Source organism: Pipistrellus hanaki, assembly GCF_964339955.1.
Source record: "Pipistrellus hanaki genome assembly, chromosome: 1".
NCBI classification, from domain to species: domain Eukaryota; kingdom Metazoa; phylum Chordata; class Mammalia; order Chiroptera; family Vespertilionidae; genus Pipistrellus; species Pipistrellus hanaki.
This window is the reverse complement of record NC_140503.1, coordinates 73,315,625-73,336,807: the sequence shown is the minus strand read 5'-3', so window position 1 is coordinate 73,336,807 and position 21,183 is coordinate 73,315,625. Positions and strand designations below refer to the sequence as shown.

General features: G+C 54.1%; 1 protein-coding gene across 1 annotated transcript; it reads left to right on the top strand.

Moving 5' to 3' along the window:
- The first annotated feature begins 274 nt into the window (after nt 1-274).
- TGM1 (transglutaminase 1) lies at nt 275-14,801 on the top strand. The gene is made up of 15 exons (XM_084890881.1): nt 275-335; nt 1,491-1,808; nt 1,958-2,146; nt 3,042-3,290; nt 3,639-3,757; nt 3,878-3,985; nt 4,404-4,578; nt 4,987-5,125; nt 6,033-6,136; nt 7,801-7,889; nt 8,357-8,510; nt 8,627-8,911; nt 9,035-9,195; nt 9,532-9,668; nt 14,307-14,801. Exons 2-15 carry the CDS (start codon nt 1,493-1,495, stop codon nt 14,533-14,535), a joined length of 2,454 nt encoding a protein of 817 aa, XP_084747007.1. The 5' UTR covers nt 275-335; nt 1,491-1,492; the 3' UTR covers nt 14,536-14,801.
- The last annotated feature ends 6,382 nt before the right edge of the window (nt 14,802-21,183 follow it).

Sequence of the window (21,183 nt, the reverse complement as noted above, 5' to 3'; positions counted from 1 at the left end):
TCCCACTTTCCCCCAGCTTCAGCCCTGACAGACCCCGACCCTGCCCTCCCTGCCCCAGCCCAGGCTTGCACCGTCCTGTTCCCACGGAAACGAGGTTTAGACTGGGCCTTATCACCCCCTCCGGAGGGGCCGGGCCTCGATGGAGCAACCACGCTTCCCCTTATTAGCAGCCGGCCCCGCCCTCCCCCCACATAAACCACCTGCCCGCCCGCCCCACACCTTCCACTGGAGCCGCGGCGTCCGGCGCGTCTGTCCCGTCCCGTCCCGTCCCGTCAGCCCGACCTGCTCCGCCCCGGCCGCGCCACTCGCGCTGCCCTCGCCAGCACCGCCTCCAGGTGAGGCCCCACGGGCTCTGAGATGCCGAGCCCCCCAAAGCCGTCCGGGGGCCGCGCGCGCCCAGGTCCGGCCCCAGCAGAGCGGGCGCGGCCGGCCCCAGCCTGCGGGCCCAGCGCCGCTCCGATGTGCGGGGAGAGCGCGGGCTCCCGCAGCCCCCGCCGGGTCTGACCCGACGTGGGGAATGCCCAGGACCCCAAGTCTCACTCCTCACCCGCTTGTCTTTTGCAAGGAGCTTTGGGTGGGATATCTCTGCCAAGAAATGGGTCCTAGCTGGCTGGGTGGCTTGGTTGGCTGGGGCATCATCCAGGAGACAGAAAGGTTGTGGGTTTGATTCTCGATTGGGGCCGGATAGGAGGCAACTAATTGACCTCTCTCTCTCTCTCTCTCTCTCTCTCTCTCTCTCTCTCTCTCTCTCTCTCTCTCTCTCTCGTTTTCTCCCTCCCTCTCTCCCTCTCTCTAAAAAATAATGGAAACATATCCTCTGATGAGAATTAAGGAAGGAAAGAAGGAAGGGAGGGAGGGAAAGGAAAGAGTCCTAGCCAGTTTGGCTCAGTGAATAGGGCATCAGCCTGCGGACTAAAGGGTCCCCGGTTTGATTCCAGTCAAGGGCACATGCCCGGGCTGTGGGTTTGGTCCCAGTGGGGAAGCATGCAGGAGACAGCTGATGTTTCTATCTCCCTCTCCCTTCCTCTCTGAAATCAATGGAAGGGAGGGAGGAAGGAGTCCTAAGGGGGTCAGCTGGCCCACCGACCTCTATCTAGACTGAGGAGCGGCGTGTGGAGTGGAGGGAGCAGGACGGGGGATGGTCCTGCGGGGTCTAGAGCTGTGACAGCGTTCACACATTTCCTGGGAATACGTCTGAGCAGGTTTCTCCACTGGGTGTCTGGCTTGGTGGGTGTCTGGGGGAGGGGGAGCTCTCCCCTGCGGGGGGGGGGGGGGGGGGGGTTCCGAGGTAAGCCTGAGAGGGGTGTTCAGGGAGGGTCTCTGGATGGGTCTGGGGGAATCTCTGGATCAAAACATGAGACCCTCTTTGTTGCTGGCTGGAATCAGAGCAGCGCTCTCAATAGCGGGTCTCTGGCTGGGCTGGCTGGTGTCCTGGGTAAAGGAAACCGGAGCTGGTGACTGACCCGAGCCTCCCTGCCTCTCCCCCGCAGGCATGATGGACGGTCCTCGCTCCGATGTGGGCCGCTGGGGCGGGAACCCCTGGCTGCCCCCCACACCCTCCCCGGAGCCGGAGCCGGAGCCCGACCGCCGGTCCCGCAGAGGAAGCCACTCTTTCTGGGCTCGGTGCTGCAGCTGCTGCTCCTGCCGGAGGGGGGCGGACGATGACTGGGGGTCCGACCCCCACAGAGACTCCCGGGGTCGAGGGTCCAGCTCAGGGGGACGGAGACCTGGCTCCCGGGGCTCGGACTCCCGCCGGCCGATCTCCCGGGGCAGCGGTGTGAATGCGGCCGGAGACGGTGCCATCCGAGGTGAGGCTGGCCAGTCCCCCTGCGCGAAGAGTCGGAAGGCCTCAGGGGGGCCTGAGCCTCATCCCAGCATCTCGGAGAGCCTGGGAGGCGGATGCCAGGGGCCTGGGCTCCCCCGGGGCCTTTGCTGACCGGGAGCTGTGACATTGCAGAGGGCATGCTGGTGGTGACGGGTGTGGATCTGCTGAGTTCACGCTCGGACCAGAACCGCCGAGAGCACCACACGGACGAGTTCGAGTACGACGAGCTGATCCTGCGCCGCGGGCAGCCTTTCCACGTGGTGCTCTTCCTGTCCCGGCCCTACGAGTCCTCCGACCGCGTCATCCTGGAGCTGCACATTGGTCAGTGGGGCCTGCAGGGGGAAGGAGGGGAACTTGGGCAGAGGGGCTGGCAAGCAGGGCCTCCCAGTCCTGGTATTAAGGTCAGAGGCGCCTCCCTCACCTCACTCCCCACCCACTGCCGGGTAAGGCTGGTGCAAGTGCGTGTCCCTAGGGGTGTGTCCGAGGGGAGTCTTGGTGTCCCCATTTTCCTAAGCTCACCTTCAAGCTTCCAGGGGCATCTTGCTCAATATTCTTTCTCTTCAGATATTTGCTTGGGTGGTGCTGCCTCTGTGTGTCTTTCTGGTTCTGCTCTCCTTCCTGCTCTGCCCTCTCTGCCCAGCTCTGACTCTGTTTCCTCCGTCGCCATGGCCCAGGGCAGGTGCCTCCCTCACCGCGTTGCTTGGTGGCCGTTGACCGCGCAGGCCGGTGATTACCCAGCTGCCGGGGGCGGGTGACTCCTCGTACCCTCTGATTAGGCCCTGGCCTTGCCCACCCCGCCTCTAATTTTCCAAGTACCCGCCACCTCCACCGGGGATGCCCTGGGCTCTGGAAGGGGCAGCCCCGGGAGCAGGCAGGGCTGGCCTTCAGGGTCGGGACTGCCCTTCCACCTGAGGCGCCGGCATCTGGGCCCGCCAGGGCAGGAGCTGGGGCCGGCAGGCAGAGGGTGACGGTGGCCTGGTCTCTCCTGCCCACCTCTGAGTTCAGTGTCAGGGGAACAGGTTTGAGACGTTGGACCGGGTTTCTGTCCTGGCATGTGGGCAAGTATCGGGCGGGGACAGAGCAGCTCTCAGACTGTAAGGCGATGGCCCAACTCAGGGACACACACACACTGGCTCACACACATCCTGGGTGGGGCTGGGACACGTCACTGGCTCCATCCCCCCTCACCCGCTGACTGCTGCTTTCCCCGTCCTAGGAAACAACCCCGAAGTGGGCAAGGGCACCCATGTGATCATCCCGGTGGGCAAGGGCGGCAGTGGGGGCTGGAAGGCCCAGGTGACCAAGTCCAGCGGGCAGAACCTGAACCTGCGGGTCCACACCTCCCCCAACGCCATCATCGGCAAGTTCCAGTTCACAGTCCGCACACATTCAGATGCTGGCGAGTTCCTGTTGCCCTTCGACCCCCACAATGAGATCTACATCCTCTTCAATCCCTGGTGCCCAGGTGAGCCTGCTGGGTCCGGGGCAGGGGGTAGACAGGACAGGAGGAAGGTCGGGCTTCCTTTCCTAGGACCCAGCTGGGTGCCTGACCCTGGGAGAAGCCAGGTGAGGCGATGTAGGTCCTATGGAGAAAGGTGACCACCTCAAGGTCACACAGCCTCGATTCTCCTGGTGAGAATCCTCCTCCCATCCCCCTTCCTCCATCGCTGACATGCTCCCCCGATCCTTCCTGGGAGGAGCGCTCTCAGGCTAGAGGGGTCCCTGTTCTTCCTCTGTGGACGTGAGTCCTGCAGAGCTGGCCCGGGCAGGGAGAGGGCTGGAGGGAACCAGGCATGTGTGTTTGGGGATGCAGAGGACATCGTGTACGTGGACCGTGAGGACTGGCGGCAGGAGTATGTGCTTAACGAGTCCGGGAGGATTTACTATGGGACTGAGGCACAGATTGGCGAGCGGACGTGGAATTACGGCCAGGTACACACACTAGGGGGAGCTAGAGGCAGGTGGGGTGGGAGGGAGGGGAGAGGAGATGCTGGCCTAGGGTCAAGCGTGGCCACCTCGGGCTGCGGTCACCTCTGCCCTCCCTCCTTGCAGTTTGATCATGGGGTGCTGGATGCCTGCCTGTACATCCTGGACCGACGGGGCATGCCGTATGGAGGCCGTGGGGACCCAGTCAGTGTCTCCCGAGTCATCTCTGCCATGGTGAGCACCCTCCTGGCTCTGAGCCCTACTGTGTGTCTGCAGCTGCCTCTCTTACCTCCCTCGCCTGGCCTTTCTGATTCCTCCAGGACGCCAGCCCTGCCCTGTCCTAGCACATGGTATCCTGGGAAGGGGGCTCACTCCTGTTCTCTCCTTTGCCAGTCCCCCACCCCTCCCTTCCTGGCTCCTGTCCCAGCTCTGTGGAATGCAGGGCCAAACCCAATACTTGGCACACCCAGGATTCACATTCTTGTGTCGGACCAGAGGTGGGGGAGGTGGAGGGGGGAATGACTCTAGGAGGGGTGGGTGTGGCTCAGCTACATCCTGAGGCGTTTAGGGGTGAGAGTGTTTGCAGTGCCAGGGGCTGGACCGGTCCTGAGCCCCTCCTCCAACTCCTCCCATCCCGTTCTGTCCTGGACAGGTGAACTCCTTAGATGACAACGGGGTCCTGATTGGGAACTGGTCTGGCGATTACTCCCGAGGCACCAACCCATCAGCGTGGGTGGGCAGCGTGGAGATCCTTCTCAGCTACCTGCGCACCGGCTCTTCTGTCCCCTATGGCCAGTGCTGGGTCTTTGCCGGTGTGACCACCTCAGGTAGTGGGGGGGCTAGCACAGGGCGGGGCCTGGGCTGGACAAGGGTTGGGGAGCCGGGCTGCACCTTCGTGAGCCAGGCCCAGCTGGGCCACGGTGTAGGGGCAGGTGGGGGTGGATGGTAGGCTGGCCTTAATTATCGTTAATTAATGTTAACGACCGGAGAGAAGCCTAGGGGAGGGGAGTGAGAGGAGGCAAGCAGGGACAAAGCCAGTCAGGCGGCCTGGCTTCCCCTCACCCCCAACACACCCTGACCCAAAGGCCTCCTGACACCAATGACCGCTGGCCCAGCTTGGCAACCCAATTGCCCTTCTCCCCCTGCTGTTCCTCGCCTGATGCCTGCTCTGCCCCTGACCCCTGCCCTGCCCCTGGGCCCTGGGCCCTGAACCCCCAACCCTGGCTCCTCTGCAGTTTTGCGCTGCTTGGGCCTGGCCACCCGTACCGTCACCAACTTCAACTCAGCACATGACACAGACACGTCCCTCACCATGGACATCTACTTCGACGAGAACATGAAGCCACTCGAGCACCTGAACCACGATTCTGTCTGGTGAGGCTGGGGCTGGGCTGGGGCTAGGGCTGGGGCGGGGGCCTGGGTTGGGGGCCGGGGCTGGGGCTGGGGCTGGGGCTGGGGCTGGGGCTGGATGGCTCATCCCTGCCAAGAACAGTGAACCGAGCTCTGGCCAGGTGGCTCAGTTGGTTGGAGTGTTCTCCTGTACCCCAAAAAGGCTTCGGGTCCAATTTCCGGTCAAGGCACATACCTATGTTTTGGGTTCGATTCCCCGTCGGGACACATATGAGGGACAGCCCATTGATGTCTATATATATATATATATATATATATATATATATATATATATATATATAAAATTGATTTCAGAGAGGAAGGAAGAGGGAGAGAGAGATAGGAACATCAATGATGAGAGAAATTCATTGACTGGCTGCCTCCTGCACACCCACTACTGGGGTCGAGCCCACAACCTGGGCATGTGCCCTTGACTGGAATCGAACCTGGGACCCTTCAATCCGCAGGCCGACATTCTATCCACTGAGCCAAACCAGCTAGGGCTGTTTCTTTCACTTATTTCTTTTTTGCAAAGACTTTTTTTTTTTTTTTTTATCGAGTTTTAGAGAGAGAGAAAGGGAGAGGTATAGAGAGAAACATGGTTGTAAGAGAGAAATATAGATCTGCTGCCACCTGGAGATGGAGCCCACAACCCGGGCATATGCCCTGACCAGCAATCTTTCAGTGCATGGCTGGACAACCCCCAGCCAACCAGCCAGGGCCCATCAATGTTTCTTTCTCTCCTTAAAAATCAATGAAGACATATCCTCAGGTGAGGATTAAAAAGGAATAATAAAAACCCCAAAAAACAGTGGCCTAGGACCTGGATGCCGAGGGGTGCTGGGATGCCCGGTGGGCTGCTCAGTCCCCGCACTCCCTCCTGTCTGCCCAGGAACTTCCACGTGTGGAATGACTGCTGGATGAAGAGGCCGGATCTGCCCAAAGGCTTTGATGGCTGGCAGGTTGTGGACGCCACACCCCAGGAGACCAGCAGTGGTGAGGCGGGGTCCTGTCTGGCTCCTGCACCCCCCTTTGGCTTTGTCCCCATATCCCCAACCTGGGTAATAAGCTCCAGTGTCAGTGCTGGACGGGGCCTTGGAGCCAGGTCCTTTAGTGCCATGGGTTCTTAAACAAACTTATTAGCCATGCGGCCTTTAGTTTATTTTTACTGTTTCGCATAATTTTATGCTTACATTTTATTTCTTTGTAATGGCTAATGTACTCAAATGGCTTAAAAGTAAAAAAAAAAAAAAAAAAAAAAAAAAGACTGCAGAAATAAGGCCGGTCGTACACTTTGTTCTCAAAGAGGGCCCTCTCCTTTTCACCTTAACACTGCAGCCCAAGCAGCCAGCCTGCCTTCCTGCTATCTGTCTTCTGCCTCGCCTTCTCTCTGGGTCAGGTAGCGCTCACCTAGCCCAGTGGTCGGCAAACTCATTATCAACAGAGCCAAACATCAATAGTACAACAATTGAAATTTCTTTGGAGAGCCAAATTTTTTAAACTTAAACTTCTTCTAATGCCACTTCTTCAAAATAGACTTGCCCAGGCCATGGAATTTTGTGGAAGAGCCACACTCAAGGGGCCAAAGAGCCACGGTTTGCCGACTACTGGCCTAGCCTATGTTTCTTCCCTGGTCTCTGGCCAGACTGCTCTCTCTGTGAACGGTGCCCCCCTGAGTCACGCAACCCAGGCGCATCTGCGATGCTGGAAACGCGGGGCCCAGGACGCTGTGAGACCTGAGTTCTGTCCCCGCTGCGGGAAACGGCGGGGAGGGCGGCAGGCAGGGGCTCTGGGGCCAGTCAGACCCGGGCTTGATGCCAGCTTGATTACTCCTCAGCTAGGTCCCCGTGGGCAAGGCCCGTGCGTCTCTGGGCTTTGGTGTTCTTGTTTGTACTATGAGGGTAACATATACCGCACAGGGTGGCTGGGAGGATCGCATGAGCTGTTGTATATCAGAGAGACTAGCAGCATCCCCAGACCGTAGTAAATATTAGCTCCTTCCATTCTCTTGTACCTAGCTGTCTTGTGAAACCCAGGCATCTACCTTGCTTTTCTGAGGCGCAGTTTTCCCCCGCTATAAAAGAAGACTGTAGTGAGAGGTGCTTCCTAAGGCTCTTTCCTGCTGGAGGGCGTCCTCTCCTGACAAACACCTTCCCTGTTAGCCCATCTCCTCTTCAAAACCCTCCTGAGCAGACGAGGCCAGCTCTGCTTCCCACCAGCCCCCCGCCGCTCCCCACAGAGAGGGCACCCTGGGCTGTAGAGCCGAGGGGTTGCCCTGGACTTTTCTGGAATGGTGTCTGTGGTGTCATTGGTCTCCCAGACAGCAAGCAGAGTTACCGTGGGCTCTGGACTGGTCTTGATGTAGAAGGTCCTGACCTCTGGGGATCACAGACAGCCAACAGCCAGCGTCAGCCAATGGAGGAAGAGAGTGTCAATGATTTGGTTAACAAGGCAGGCTTGTCCCCGGGGTTGGCCCTGCCCTCTCCCCTCCCCTCCGCCCCCACTGACTGAGGCCAAATGAAACTTCACTCTTCTGTTTGCCCTCCCTCGGGTGGACCGGGCGGCAGCTGACCCCAAGGCAGTGGGCACTAGGCCTGGATGGGTGGGCTCCTCCCAGGACCCTGGGGTCTCTCACCTCCATCCTGCCCTGACTCCTCTAGGCATCTTCTGCTGCGGCCCTTGCTCCGTGCAGTCCGTCAAGAACGGCCTGGTCTATATGAAGTACGACACACCCTTCATTTTCGCCGAGGTGAGGGTCGTGCTCCAGGTGCCTTCTGCAGGCCAAGGCCCGGTGTAGCTGTGGGTTCTCTGGTCCTGACTTCACCGCTGACCGATCAGCTGTGTGTCCTTGGGCAAGTCATTCTAAGAGTCTTCCTTTCCTCCACTAAGGGAATAATAATGGCCGCCGTGCTTCCTGTATTCAGGATCAAAAGCAATAATGGGTGTGGAACGGTTTTACGAGTCATAAAGTCGGCAAACGAGTGTAAGGGATTACTGTTATTAATGCCAGAGTGCTCTGCGAGGAGCCTCTGGGACCAGCCTCCCTGCTTTCTGGCCTCGTCTGGCTCAGCTGGGAAAGTGTCCCTGTTTGACTCTGCCGGGAAGCTCCCAGCCTCACACCTAACCCTCCCGGCTCCTGGAGGATCCAGGGAAGGTCCAACCTCCGACCCCGGGGCTCGCTCACTGCAGCTCACACCCCCTGCCCTCTCCCCACAGGTGAACAGTGACAAGGTTTACTGGCAGCGACAGGACGATGGCAGCTTCAAGATTGTGTACGTGGAGGAGAAGGCCATCGGCACACTCATTATCACAAAGGCCATTGGCTCCAACATGCAGGAGGATGTCACCCACCTTTATAAGCACCCAGAAGGTACCATCCCCCCAACCCGGCCAGCGCAGGCCCCGCCCGGATGTTCCCGCTGAGCACTCCCCCCCACCCCCACCCTCACAGGAGCGGTAACCTCACCCTTGACCCTCAACCCCCAGGCTCAGAAGCAGAGCGTAAGGCAGTGGAGACAGCAACTGCCCACGGCAGCAAACCCAACGTGTACGCCACCCGGGACTCCGCTGAGGATGTGGGGATACAGGTGGAGGCCCAGGACGCGGTGATGGGGCAGGACCTGTCGGTCAGCGTGGTGCTGACCAACCGCAACGGCAGCAGCAGCCGCACTGTGAAGCTACACCTCTACCTCTCCGTCACCTTCTACACGGGTGTCACCGGGTCCGTCTTCAAGGACAGCAAGAAGGAAGTGGTGCTGGCTCCAGGCGCCTGTAAGTGCTGCTTCCCCAGCCCCGCCGCCTAGATGGCCAGGCACGGGGGCTGTGGCCTTGGAGACCCCGGGAAGCCATGTCTGGGGAGGCAGGCCTCCGTGACACCACGCCTCCTCTCCCCAGCGGACCGTGTGACCATGCCGGTGGCCTATAAGGAATACAAGCCCCACCTTGTGGACCAGGGGGCCATGCTGCTCAACGTCTCAGGCCACGTCAAGGAGAGCGGGCAGGTGCTGGCCAAGCAGCACACCTTCCGTCTGCGCACCCCGGACCTCTCCCTCACGGTGAGGGCAGCCGGCGAGAGCCTGAGGGGGGCCAGGGGCTGAGGGGCCCTGGGGTGGAAGGGGACAGGGTCAGGAACACGATGGCCTGACGAGCGGTTCTAGGAGGAGGAGGTCAGAGGTTGGCTGAAGGTTCTCAGACCTCCGTTTTCTCCTCTGTGAAATGAGATCTCGTCTCCCAGATTCTGTGGTGGCTTCTCGGCTGCTGCAGACCCTCCTCTCAGGGGCAGACGAGTGTGTGGGGCTCCAGGAGGTTTGGATCCCTCCCTGAAGCGGTGTATGGACCCCCTCTATGTGACCGACGTCTCTGACGTGGGGATGTGTCTCTTTCTCTCTCAGTTGTTGGGAGCAGCCGTGGTGGGCCAGGAGTGCGAAGTACAGATTGTTTTCAAGAACCCCGTGCCTGTCACCCTCACCAACGTCGTCTTCCGGCTCGAGGGCTCCGGCTTACAGAGGCCCAAGATCCTCAACGTTGGGTGAGTCCGATGCCGCCTTGTCTGCCTCCTGGGCAGCCTGGGCCCCACATGGCCTCCTCTCTTGGTCAGGATGGTACCATCTCTCAGGGTCCGAGAAAGCAGCGTGGGGCCAGCCAGCAATAGCACCTGACTGAGTTCAGTCCAAGCCATGTATGAGACCTACTGTGTGGGCAGTGCTGTGCCCCCGTCTGCCTCGCCATCTCACTGGGAGCTCACACTCATGCAGGAATCGTTAGCAGCTCTCCACTAACACTGCCCAGCACTCAGGAGTTGCCCAGCACTTTCAGGAACATTTTCTCACTCAGGAGACCGTAAAAGCCCTTTAAAGTGCATTAGAGATCATCGTATAATTAAAAGCAACGCTTTGTGATTCCAAAGCAGGTTCACGTTCCACCTCCATCACTCACTGGCTGTGAGCCCCTGGGCAGGTGACTCCTCCCCTGAGCCTCACTGTTCTCACCGTCCCCCGTGGGAAAACAATAGTACCTGGTTCTGAGGGTCATCCTGAGAATTAAATGAGATGCTGCACCGAATACACTTAGCCTAGTGCTTGGAGCAAAGTTAGTGCTCATTTTGATTATTGCCACCATCACCCCCGTCCCCCTTTGCAGACGGGGACCTAATGGCCACGTCTCACAGGGCCCCGTAGCTCATGAGGGCCAGATTCTGCTCTTCTGCGTGGCACACGCCACGTTAAGACTCTTAAGTCTGTTGCTTGGTTTGAGCCATGAGGGCTGAGCAGCAGTTACAGCAGTGAGGGCCCTATGTACCCCAGGCCCTTACCTGCCCTCCTGGACCTGGGCCTGAGCCAGACAAGGCCGTGGGAGGGCCTCACACATGCTTATGTTCCTGGGCTTGTGCTGTCATCCCTGACACAGATCCCCAAGTGCCCTCTCCCTCCCTAGGAGGGAACAGCACAGAGGGAAAGCAGGGAAGGCCAGAGGCTGACACTTAAGATCAGTGCTCTGGCATTTTCTTCTTTAGACAAAGAGGGCCTGAGGGAAAGAGATGGCCTGTATGAGGGGCTGGGTGTGGGGAGCAGAGGGTCCCTGCCCACCCTGCCTAACATCCCTTCCCCAACACACACACACACACACATGCACATGCACACACACATGCACACACACACACTCCCACACTCACACATACATATTCATACACTCACACACATACTCACACACACCACACACACACTCAATTATACACACTCACACACACACACTCACACACACACACACACACACCACACACACTCACACACACACACACACACACTCACACACACACATTCACACACACACACCACACACAAACTCACACACACACACACACACTCACACACACACACCACACACACACTCACACACTCTCACACACACACACACATTCACACATACACACACACATAAAACACACACACACACACACACACACACGCAGCAGGCTCTGCGTGGTGGTAGACTCCACTTTTGCCAACAGGCCAAAGCTGAAAAGGTGGTTTTCCTGATCTTTGCCCCAGCCCGAACCCTGGATGGTGTCATATGTCACAGAGGAGTGCTTTCCCTTATCTCCCTACGAGATAAAGAGAGTGGAACTAGGGCTCCCAGATAGCTCCTCCCTGCAGGCGTCTCTCACCTGCAAATGATGGAAGGAGATTCCCCTGTTCCTAGGGTCCCAGAGCTGGACGCCCCTCAGCAGTCCTGCCAGGCTTTTGAGTCTTGCCTCCTCCCGGAAAGAAGGAGAGGGCCACCGAGCTAAGCAGGGAGACCTGCCCCATCTCTTCCCCCTCGGCTTGTATAAGACCCCCTTCCCATTAAACGTCCAGTCTCCCCCCCAGTCCATGACAGGGTTGCAAGATGGGTTCTCAAGGCAGGTTCTCCCTGGACGGCCTGTGGCTCCTCGGCTGCTGCTGTCCCAGGCCAGGGCCACCAGGACAATCGAGAGCCCGGAGGGGAAGTCCCTGAGCTGCTGGTTCAGATACATTGGATTCCAGGATGGGTGTTACTTTGTTCCCATTTGCACATCAAAGACTGTGGTATGGAGCCCCATTATAGCAGGAGGTGTGCCACCCAGAGTGGTGACGAGCCATTTAATAAACATTCCACAACTTCTCCAGATGACTGCTGTCACCACCACCAGCAGAGGCTGAATGTCTCTTTCAAATCCTTCTTGGGAATTTCCCTGGAGTCTGAATCATACTCTCCAGAACATTCCTAGGGTGGTCTTTCTGGGGGTGCATTTAACTTTAGGGAAACAGTCTGTGAAGTCATCTAGGTGGGCAAACAGGGTGGGAATGCCCTTTTCAATCAGAAATGAAGCTATAAAGAGGGGGCAGGGGACATGTGTGTTGGGTGCTCATGTTGTGTGTATGATTTTCAATGACTCTGAAGAAAAGTCCAGGAGAAGTTTTAAAAGGTGTTTCAAGCACTGGCAACCTGGCTGAACTAGTGCCTAATGAGAGGACAGTGCTAATTGGGGATGTCTAAGGGGGTTGGGTTCATTGCCTGCACTCATTGTTTCAGGCACATTCCAGCTTCAGCAGCTGATGTGCTCAGCTAAACTCCCAAACAGGGGTGTGGCAAAAGTCTCACCTGGCACTAAGCCCAGGGCAGGGAGAAATCTTGACATCCATGCTGGAAACTGGAAAGCCATTTCTCATGGAAATAATGTTATAAATAAAGGCCAGGTTCTGAAATAGTACAGGGCAAGTAGGCCTTTACAGTCTGAGCCTAAACACTTTTACTTTTGTACCTATGGAAAAGTGGGAACAAGTTAAAAATACTCATTTGTAACCAGCCAGAGTATAACCTACCTACTAAATTGTAGACTTAATTTCTCGTTACCTGATATGATCGGAAGTCTAGCAATGGGATCTATAACTTAATGGTTAGGCTTTCTATATCTCTCTGCCTCCCCTTGCTCTCCTCCTGCATGGAGCTTGGAAGCATCTTCAAGACCATCTGATACCACCCCTTGTTTTATAGTCACTTTCATTTTGTAGACCAGAAAGTGGTGATCAGAGAAGTTCAGTAACGTGTCCTAAACCACACAGCTGGCAATGGTAGAAGAAGGAGTACAGAATGCTCCAGGGACACCTCTTGCAAGCAAGCAGGCTTCAAGCTAAATGTTTTGCCCCAAGGAGAGCTTATCCTTGAAGTTGGGGGGTTGGTGTATTCTCTTGGAGGACTGGGGTGTCTGCACCAGGTGTGGTTCCAGGGAAGGTCCCCATGGCAGGCTTGAGTTGCGTGGGGAGACAGAGGTAAGGATTGAGGCAGAGGAGGAAAGAGTAGATGCTAACAGGCATGAGCAGGTGTGATGTAAGTACAATAACGTTCAGTAAATAAAGCACACACTCAGATTGCTGGAGAAGCTCAAAGAATAAGGTGACCAGACACTTTTGGTAGGACAGTCCTGATTTTTTAACAATTTGTTCCGCATCCCACGATGTTTTAAAAAAGTCCCGATTTTTGGAAAGATTCTTTTCAAAAATCAGGACTGTTTTTAAATGACTGTCCCGCCAAAAGCTGGATGTCTGGTCACCTTATCAAAGAAGGGCCAGGTTCATTCATCTTCCTGAGGGCAGGAGGTGCTCAAGGAGCCATTGCCAAGGAGGTGGGGTGAGCCTGCCCAGGAGGCCAAGGCAAAGCACAAAAGAGGAGGTGGGTCCAGGGCAGGGCAGGGCCCAGGAGGCTGGTGGGCAGGAGGAATGGTGGGGGATGATGAGGTCCTGCGGGCAGGCAGGCTGAGTCAGAGGGAGCCTGTGTGTCGGGTTAGGGAGCTGCAGTCTCATTCCTTAAGCACCAAGGAAGCCAAGCCCTAGAAGGGTTCAGTTCAAGTTCGAGTGGTTAGAGAATTGAATGAAAAACGAGCTGAAAGGCAAGAAGGGCGGTTAGAAGGCTGGTGAAACCGATTCTCAGAGGTGTGGTCTGGGAATAGATTTTCAGAGATCCATTAAGAAGGGAGAAAATAAAAGCACTGTTGTGTGTGTATGTGTGTGTGTGTGTGTGTGTGTGTGTGTATATGTGTGTGTTGCACATACATACACACAAACATGTATGTTCTTGGGAAAGACTTCCCTTTTTTTCTGAGATAACATTTTCCCAATGTTTGGGGGATTAAAATCATCTTTGGAAAGATGATTGTGGCAGAAGATAATTTCCCTCCACTTTCTTCCCTGGCAAAACTGAAAGTATTTGGCAATTCTGTGTTGAGCCCCTAAGTCTCCATTTGAAGTTTCCTTGGCCTCAGAGACCCCGTGAGGGGCGGGGGTGGAATGGTTAGGCAGCAGCTGGCAATGGCCGTGAGGGAGAGGCGGTGCAGCAGCTTTGCCCAGGTGTTTGTGGGAGGGGGAGGGAGGAGTCCGGGATGACTGGGACATTTCTAACTCGGGCAGCTGTGTGGGTGACTGCTGATCAGCAGTCACCCACACAGCTGCCCGAGTTAGAAATGTCCCAGCTGTGTGGAGGTGGCCTTGGGACTCAGGCTTGTCCTGGTCCTGGGTGTGGGCATCCCAGCTGAGCCCAGCTGTGCCTGAAGGGCTCCACCTCCTGCTCCTTCCTTCCGGCTGCCCCTTCGGCCCTTCCTCCTGCCCCCCCCCCCCCAGTCACCCCAGGCCCATGACCCTGTCTCTGCCCACAGGGACATCGGGGGCAACGAGACGGTGACGCTGCGCCAGACGTTCGTGCCGGTGCGGCCCGGGCCCCGCCAGCTCATCGCCAGCTTGGACAGCCCCCAGCTCTCACAGGTGCACGGCGTCATCCAGGTGGACGTGGCCCCCGCCTCCGGCGGCCGGGGCGCCTTCTCAGACGCCGGGGGCAGCAGTCGCTCAGGAGAGACGATCCCTATGGCTTCTCGAGGTGGGGCTTAGCCCCGGGCCAGGAGCGACGGGACTGGAGTCAGAGGAACAAGGACACTGCCTCGAAACGGGGCTCTGCTGCGGAGCCGACCCCCAGGGGCTCCGGCGGGGGGGCCGGGGAGGGGGCCTGTCTTCACACGCACTGGGCAGCACAGAAGCTAATAAACCGTTTTTTAATGAAGTGCCGTTCTGTCCATCCGTCAGTCCATGCCGGGCCAAGCAGGGCTGACCTACTGTGTGCCCCGGGGACACAGGCGGCCTTTCTGGTGCCCCTGGCTCTGAGACTCGTGGCTGGCAGGTCAGGTGATACCAGCTCAGCAGCTCTTCAGAGTGGGCCTCCAGTGCTTATCGGACCAACCTCCCCCTCCCCACCCAAGAGTGCTTCTACTGGCCCAGGCCCTTCCGAGGCCCCCGAGACTGCCCCTCCCATGGCATCGCTGCAGGGAGAAGGACCTAAGTTCCTTTCTGTGCGCACATGTTTGAGGTCGAAACAGGCTGGACAACTCGCGGAGCAGCAAGAGCTCCTTTCCACTGTTTATTTTCAAATATCCTTGTCTAAGAATTTTTATAAAAGTAATTCATGTTCAGAGTTGAAAACATTGAAAATTGTAAAGAAGGAAACAGTGGTCTTCAGCCACCACCACGTACAGAAAAGCACGATTAACGTTGTGTTTCATACGCTGCTTCCCCCCAAGTCGCCTCCGATGAGCACTGTCTCCCCGCTTTAGCTAGCGGTGGGCGCCGTTTGAGGACCGGATGAGCGTCTTCACTTCCGGCCGCCCTCCCGGGCCTCCTGAGCGCGGCTGCCCTGCTCAGCCTCCTGGGCTCTGCTCAGCCTCCATCCCGGGCTCTCCCTCCTCCAGCTCCACTCTGCCTAGGTGAGTTCTGCCGGTCTTGTGGGTGGTATTAAGGACCACTAACTCCAAAAAATTGTATTTGTTTTCACTGAACCTCAAACTCACACATTTTTTTGGCTTCTCGACTTCTCTACAGTGTGTTTCATAGAAGGCCCCAAGCAAAACAACTCTGAGATCAAACTCCTGACCTCCCCTCTCATATTCCTCTGCAGCCGCCCCTATCTTTTCAGTTTCTTGGGCCATCTGGGAGTCAGCCTTGACACCTTTCTTTCTCTCACATCCCACATTCAGTGTGTTAGCAAATCTCGTTGGGTCTGTCTCCCATGCCCACGTGTCCAGAATCTGACTGCTCCCCATCACCTCTGCAGCTGCCGCACTGCCCAGCTGCTCCCTCTCTCACCTGGATCGCTGCCTCTGCTTCCTGATCGTATTCCCACACCCACTCTTGCCCTGTGATACTCTGCTCTTCACACGGCAGCCAGAATGAGCATGTGAATTGGATTGTGTCAATCCTCTGCTCAAAACCTTCTGCTGGTTTCCCCAAAGCACCTGTAGTGCCCTGTGGCTCAGCCCTCCCCTCCCCTCTGCCTCAGGCTCAGGCTACTCCAGGTCCTGGGCTCCTTCCTTCCCAAAGGCCCTTCCCGCCCCAGGGCCTTTGCAGGACTCAGCACTTCCCCAGACATCTCCATGTTTGCACCCTCTGCTCCAAGGTCTTGGTGAGGTCTTCCCCACCATCCCATTCCAAAGTGCAAGGTCCTCGCTGGCTTTCCCGCTCTCCTCTCAGAGCACGCCTGCACCTTCCCTCCCCCTCCTCCCCTTAGGCGTTACCTTTGCCGTTCTCTCTCCTGAGCTCCAAGGGCCCTTCTTTTGCTGCTGTAACTTGTTTCAGAAGCCCAGCTGGCTCACTTCTACTACCTCTGCAACTTTTTAAGTAAACTTTGTCTTATAATTAAAAATTAAAAATTAAATTGTAACATCATACTCTCTACGAGTATACCCTTCTGGCTTTATTTTCCTCCATCGCACATATTCCTTTTTTGTTGTTTTTCTGCATAGCACATAGTATTACCATCTGATGCTCTCTATATTGAATTCTTCATATTATTTGCTATCAAATTTTCTCTGCTGGTACTGCCCCATCCTAGTCCTCCCTTGGAGTGAAGCACCAGCCCTCTCAGTAGCCCTCCCCTGCCCTGTCTATTCTCAATTTGGCAGCCAGAGATTTTTTTCATTTGTGTTTTGTTATTGTTTTTTAAAATATATCTTTATTGATTTTAGTGAGGGAGTAAGTATAAATATCAATGATGAGAGAGAATCATCGATTGGCTGCCTCTTGCATGCCTCCTACTGGGGAATTGAGCCCACAACCTGGACATGTGCCCTGACCAGGAATCGACCTGTGACCTCCTGGTTCATAGGTCGATGTTCAACCACTGAGCCACAGTGTCCAGGCTAGAGAGGTTTTTAAATGTCAGTCAGATCATGTCACTGATCTGCTCACCCCCTCCAGTGACCTCTTAGGACTCAGAATAAAAGCCATGGTCCTCCCTGTGGCCTTCAGAACCCTCTGACTTACCCCCTTATCCTCCTTCACTCAGCTTCACCTCTCTTGTTTCTGAAAACCTCCACCTGAGGACTTTTGAACTTGCTCTTACCCCTGTCGGGCACACGCTCCCCACTACCTCCCCATGTCATGCGGCTGGTGCCCTCCCATCTTTGAGATCTTTCCTCAGCCATCATAGCAAGGCCTTTTCTGGCCCTCCTGTTTTTAACTGCAATTCACTCCACTCCTCACTACCACTTTTCCCTGCTTTATTTTTCTCCATAGCACTTACTTTCATCCAACAAATATTTTAACACTGCATTTGTGTCCCCTCCACTAACCAAAATATGAATTCCACGAAAGCAGTGATTTTGTCTGATTTGCTCTTTGCTATATTCTCAGAATTAGTGCCTAGCGATACTAATTACCTGCTGAGTGAATAAGAATGTAGGCATGGCCGAAACTGGTTTGACTCAGTGGATAGAGCGTCGGCCTGTGGACTGAAGGGTCCCAGGTTTGATTCTGGTCAAGGGCATGTACCTTGGTTGTGGGCACATTCCTGGTGGGGGGGTGTGCAGGAGGCAGCTGTTGGATGTTTCTCTCTCATCAATGTTTCTAGCTTTCTATCCCTCTCCCTTCCTCTCTGTAAAAAATCAATAAAGTATATTTTTAAAAAAAGAAGAAAAGAATGTAGGCACTGATCTATCTGTAATAACTCATGTCATCTTCACAAAACCTCTTTAGATGAAGAAACTGGGCATAAAGGGTTAGGGAGTTTGTCCAAAATCATTCTAATCTAGAATAGGATTAGAAACCAGGTAGTCTGGCTCTATAGCCTATATTCCATCTCAGACTAAAAGTGATCCCACAGAGCTCGTAATTCCACCCTGAACCATTCTTCCCCTAATTTGTCCCATCTCATTGTTACTATGACCCAGTTCTCAGCCATAAACATACAAAGTCACCCCTTCTTCCTCCCTTTCCTCTCCTCCAATATTCAACTCATCAGCAGGTTTTCTCAGCTCTTCCTCCAAAATAGTACTAATCTGTCATCCTCTCCACTTACACTGTCACCGTGCTCTCTCCCCTCAGAACTGCCACAGCTTCCTGGTGAGTTCCCACTCTCCAACCCGAGCAATCCAATTTCTACACAGCCAGTGCGCTTTCTCAACTCTCAACTAAATCTGGTACTATCTTACTTAAAATCTCCCACTGCTTTCCCCAGCCCTTGGGACAATCCAAAGTCCTACTCTGATGTACCTGGCCTGCAGACCTCTCTAACCTCATTCCCACTGTACGCCCTCTTCGGCCTCAGCCCGGCCCGGTCCTTCTGCTTCCCAGCTTCACCACCTCCTACCTAAGACACAGGCCCTGCTCTTCCTCTGATGAATGCTCTTCCCCCAGGTAAACGGTGGGGTACAGGGGGTGGTGATAAATAAGCTCCTGTTATTTGGGTCTCAGCTCAGGTGTCACCTCCTCAGGGAGCTCTTCCCTGACCATCAATCTGATTCGTTTTCCCTCCTCCCAGTCATACCACTGTTTTGTGTCCTACCTAACACGTAGTAACATTAGTGTTTATGTATTAAATGCTGTCTCTTTTCTCTAAAATGTGAGCTTCATAGAGTTAAGACCTTATCTGTCTTGTTCACACCCCCTAAAACAGGGCCTAGCACAGAGTTGCACAATAAATGTTTGCTACTTATAAATTTAAAAGCAATAATTTTCAAGAGATGGCATGTTTAAGATTGTTGATACATTTTATTAAATTGGTTTCCAGAAAGATTGAGCAGCAACACAACAGTTTCTCTTTTCATTGAACACCTGGGAGAAAATGTGAAACATTAAGATTCCAACAACTCTGTAACTTGCTTCACATTTGTTCATTTACCCTGATTCCCTATATTTATTAGAGCTCAAAAATGCTTGAAATCCTAAAAACAACAACAAACAATCAAAAATCATTGGGAAGGGCCGAAGCCAGTTTGGCTCAGTGGATAGAGCATCAGCCTGCGGACTGAAGGGTCCTGGGTTCAATTCTGGTCAAGGGCATGTGCCTTGGTTGCGGGCACATCCCTGGTGGGGGGCGTGCAGGAGGCAGCTGATCGATGACTCTCATCGATGTTTCTAACTAACTATCTCTCTCCCTTCCTCTCCGTAAAAAATCAATAAAATATATTTTTTTAAAACAACAACAACAATGGGAAGATAATGCTATCCTCCAAATAGCGGGAAAGAAAGAAATACATGTTGAGTTCTCACAAGTTAAGCTCAAATTGGGTGCTTTGTGGGTATCATCTCCTTTAATTCTCTGGAGGCAGGCATTAGAATCCCTGCTTAGTCTGTTCTGGCCTCAGGCCTCTAGATCTCCTCCTGCAAGAATGTAAAGCCCTATGAGGACAGGGAACTTCTCTCTCTTATTCATGGCTGATTCACAATCTATAATATACAGGAGGTGCTCAATAAATATCTGTTAAATGAAAGATTAACTAATCAGAGGGTAATGGAGGGTCTGGAAACTTGGAAGTGCAGTGGAGGATTGTGTTTCGGAGCCTGTGCAGGAAGAATGCAGTGGATGATGAGGGCAGCTCTGAGAAAGAGAGATAAATGAACACCCAGGGGGGCTCAGCAACAACTATGCAAGCAGTCTTACTGGGACGGTACCTCAGAAAACCTATCTCATGCCATTTATATTTATTTAGATGGCGATTTCCTTCACATGATACTTCATATAACAGAGTGCACTTTTAAATTTTTTATTATTTTCAATATATTTTTTATTGGTTTCAGAGAGGAAGGGAAAGGGAGAGATAGAAACATCAATGATGAGGGACAATCATTGATCACCTGCCTCCTACATGTCGTCTACTGTGGATCGAGCCCACAACTCAAAATGTGCCCCTCCTGGTTCATAGATCAATACTCAACCACTGAGCAACACCAGCAGGGCTGCACTTTTTTTTTTTGATGTTGTTGTTAAATATATTTTATTGAATTTTTACAGAGAGGAAGGGAGAGTGATAGAGAGCCAAAAACATTGATAAGAGAGAAAAATCGACCAGCTGCCTCCTGCACACCCCCCACTGGGGATGTGCCCGCAACCAGGGTACATGCCCGTGACCAGAATCGAACCCGGGACCCTTCAGTCTGCAGGCCGACGCTCTATCCACTGAGCCAAACCGGTTAGGGCATTATCATTATCATTATTATTATTATTATTATTATTATTATTATTTTAATGAAAAACTGTTCTCTCTTTTTTTAAATATATTTTTATTGATTTTTTTAGAGAGGAAGGAAGAGGAATAGAGAGTTAGAAACATCAATCAGCTGCCTCCTGCATACTCCCTACTGGGGATATGCCTGCAACCATGGTACATGCCCTTGACTGGAATCGAACCTGGGACCCTTAATCCGCAGGCAGATGCTCTATCCACTGAGCCAAACAAGTCAGGGCAGAGAGGTGCTCTCTTACTTGGTGTCCCTGGACAATGATGAGGCAGTTATTTACTCTGAGTGTTGGTAACCTGTTTCTATTCTCCTGGGACACCTGGTATACAAGGTTAATCACTAGGGCCCTAGCTATTCTGGCTCAGTGGATAGAGCATCAGCCTGTAGACTTCAGGGCTCCAGGTTCAATTTTGGTCATGAATCTCATACCTTGGTTGCAGGCAAGATCCCCAGCCCTGGTCGGGATGTATGTGGAAGGCAACCAATTGATGTGTCTCTCTTACATTGATGTTTCTATGTCTCTTCCCCTCCCTTCCACTCTAAAAATATCAATGGGGGGGGGGGGGAATATATATATATATATATATATATATATATATATATATATATATGTGTGTGTGTGTGTGTGTGTGTGTGTGTGTGTGTGTGTGTGTGTGTAAATTTTTAAAAAATCAATGGAAAATATCCTCAGGTGAGGATTAACAAAATAAATAAATATTAAAGGTAATCACTAGGGAGAAGTTGTGTTCTTTGCATCAGTAGCCCAGGGTTTCCAGAGTCTAAAGCAACACTAGACTACCTTCTGCCTCAAGATTTAAAGTTGGGAAGATCAGTATGGACTATGCTAGCTTCAACTGAAGCTCAACAGCAGGGAAGAGAACCATCCTGGGCTTGGAGAACTGAGCTGGATATGAAGATCCCTCAACCCCATGTAGATGGGTTTGATTTGGCGAAATCTGTGGCTAATGCTGGAAGCTCTTATAGCATCTTGGCTCAGGGAGCAAAGTCTGGATCTGGATGTAGAATCTTTTA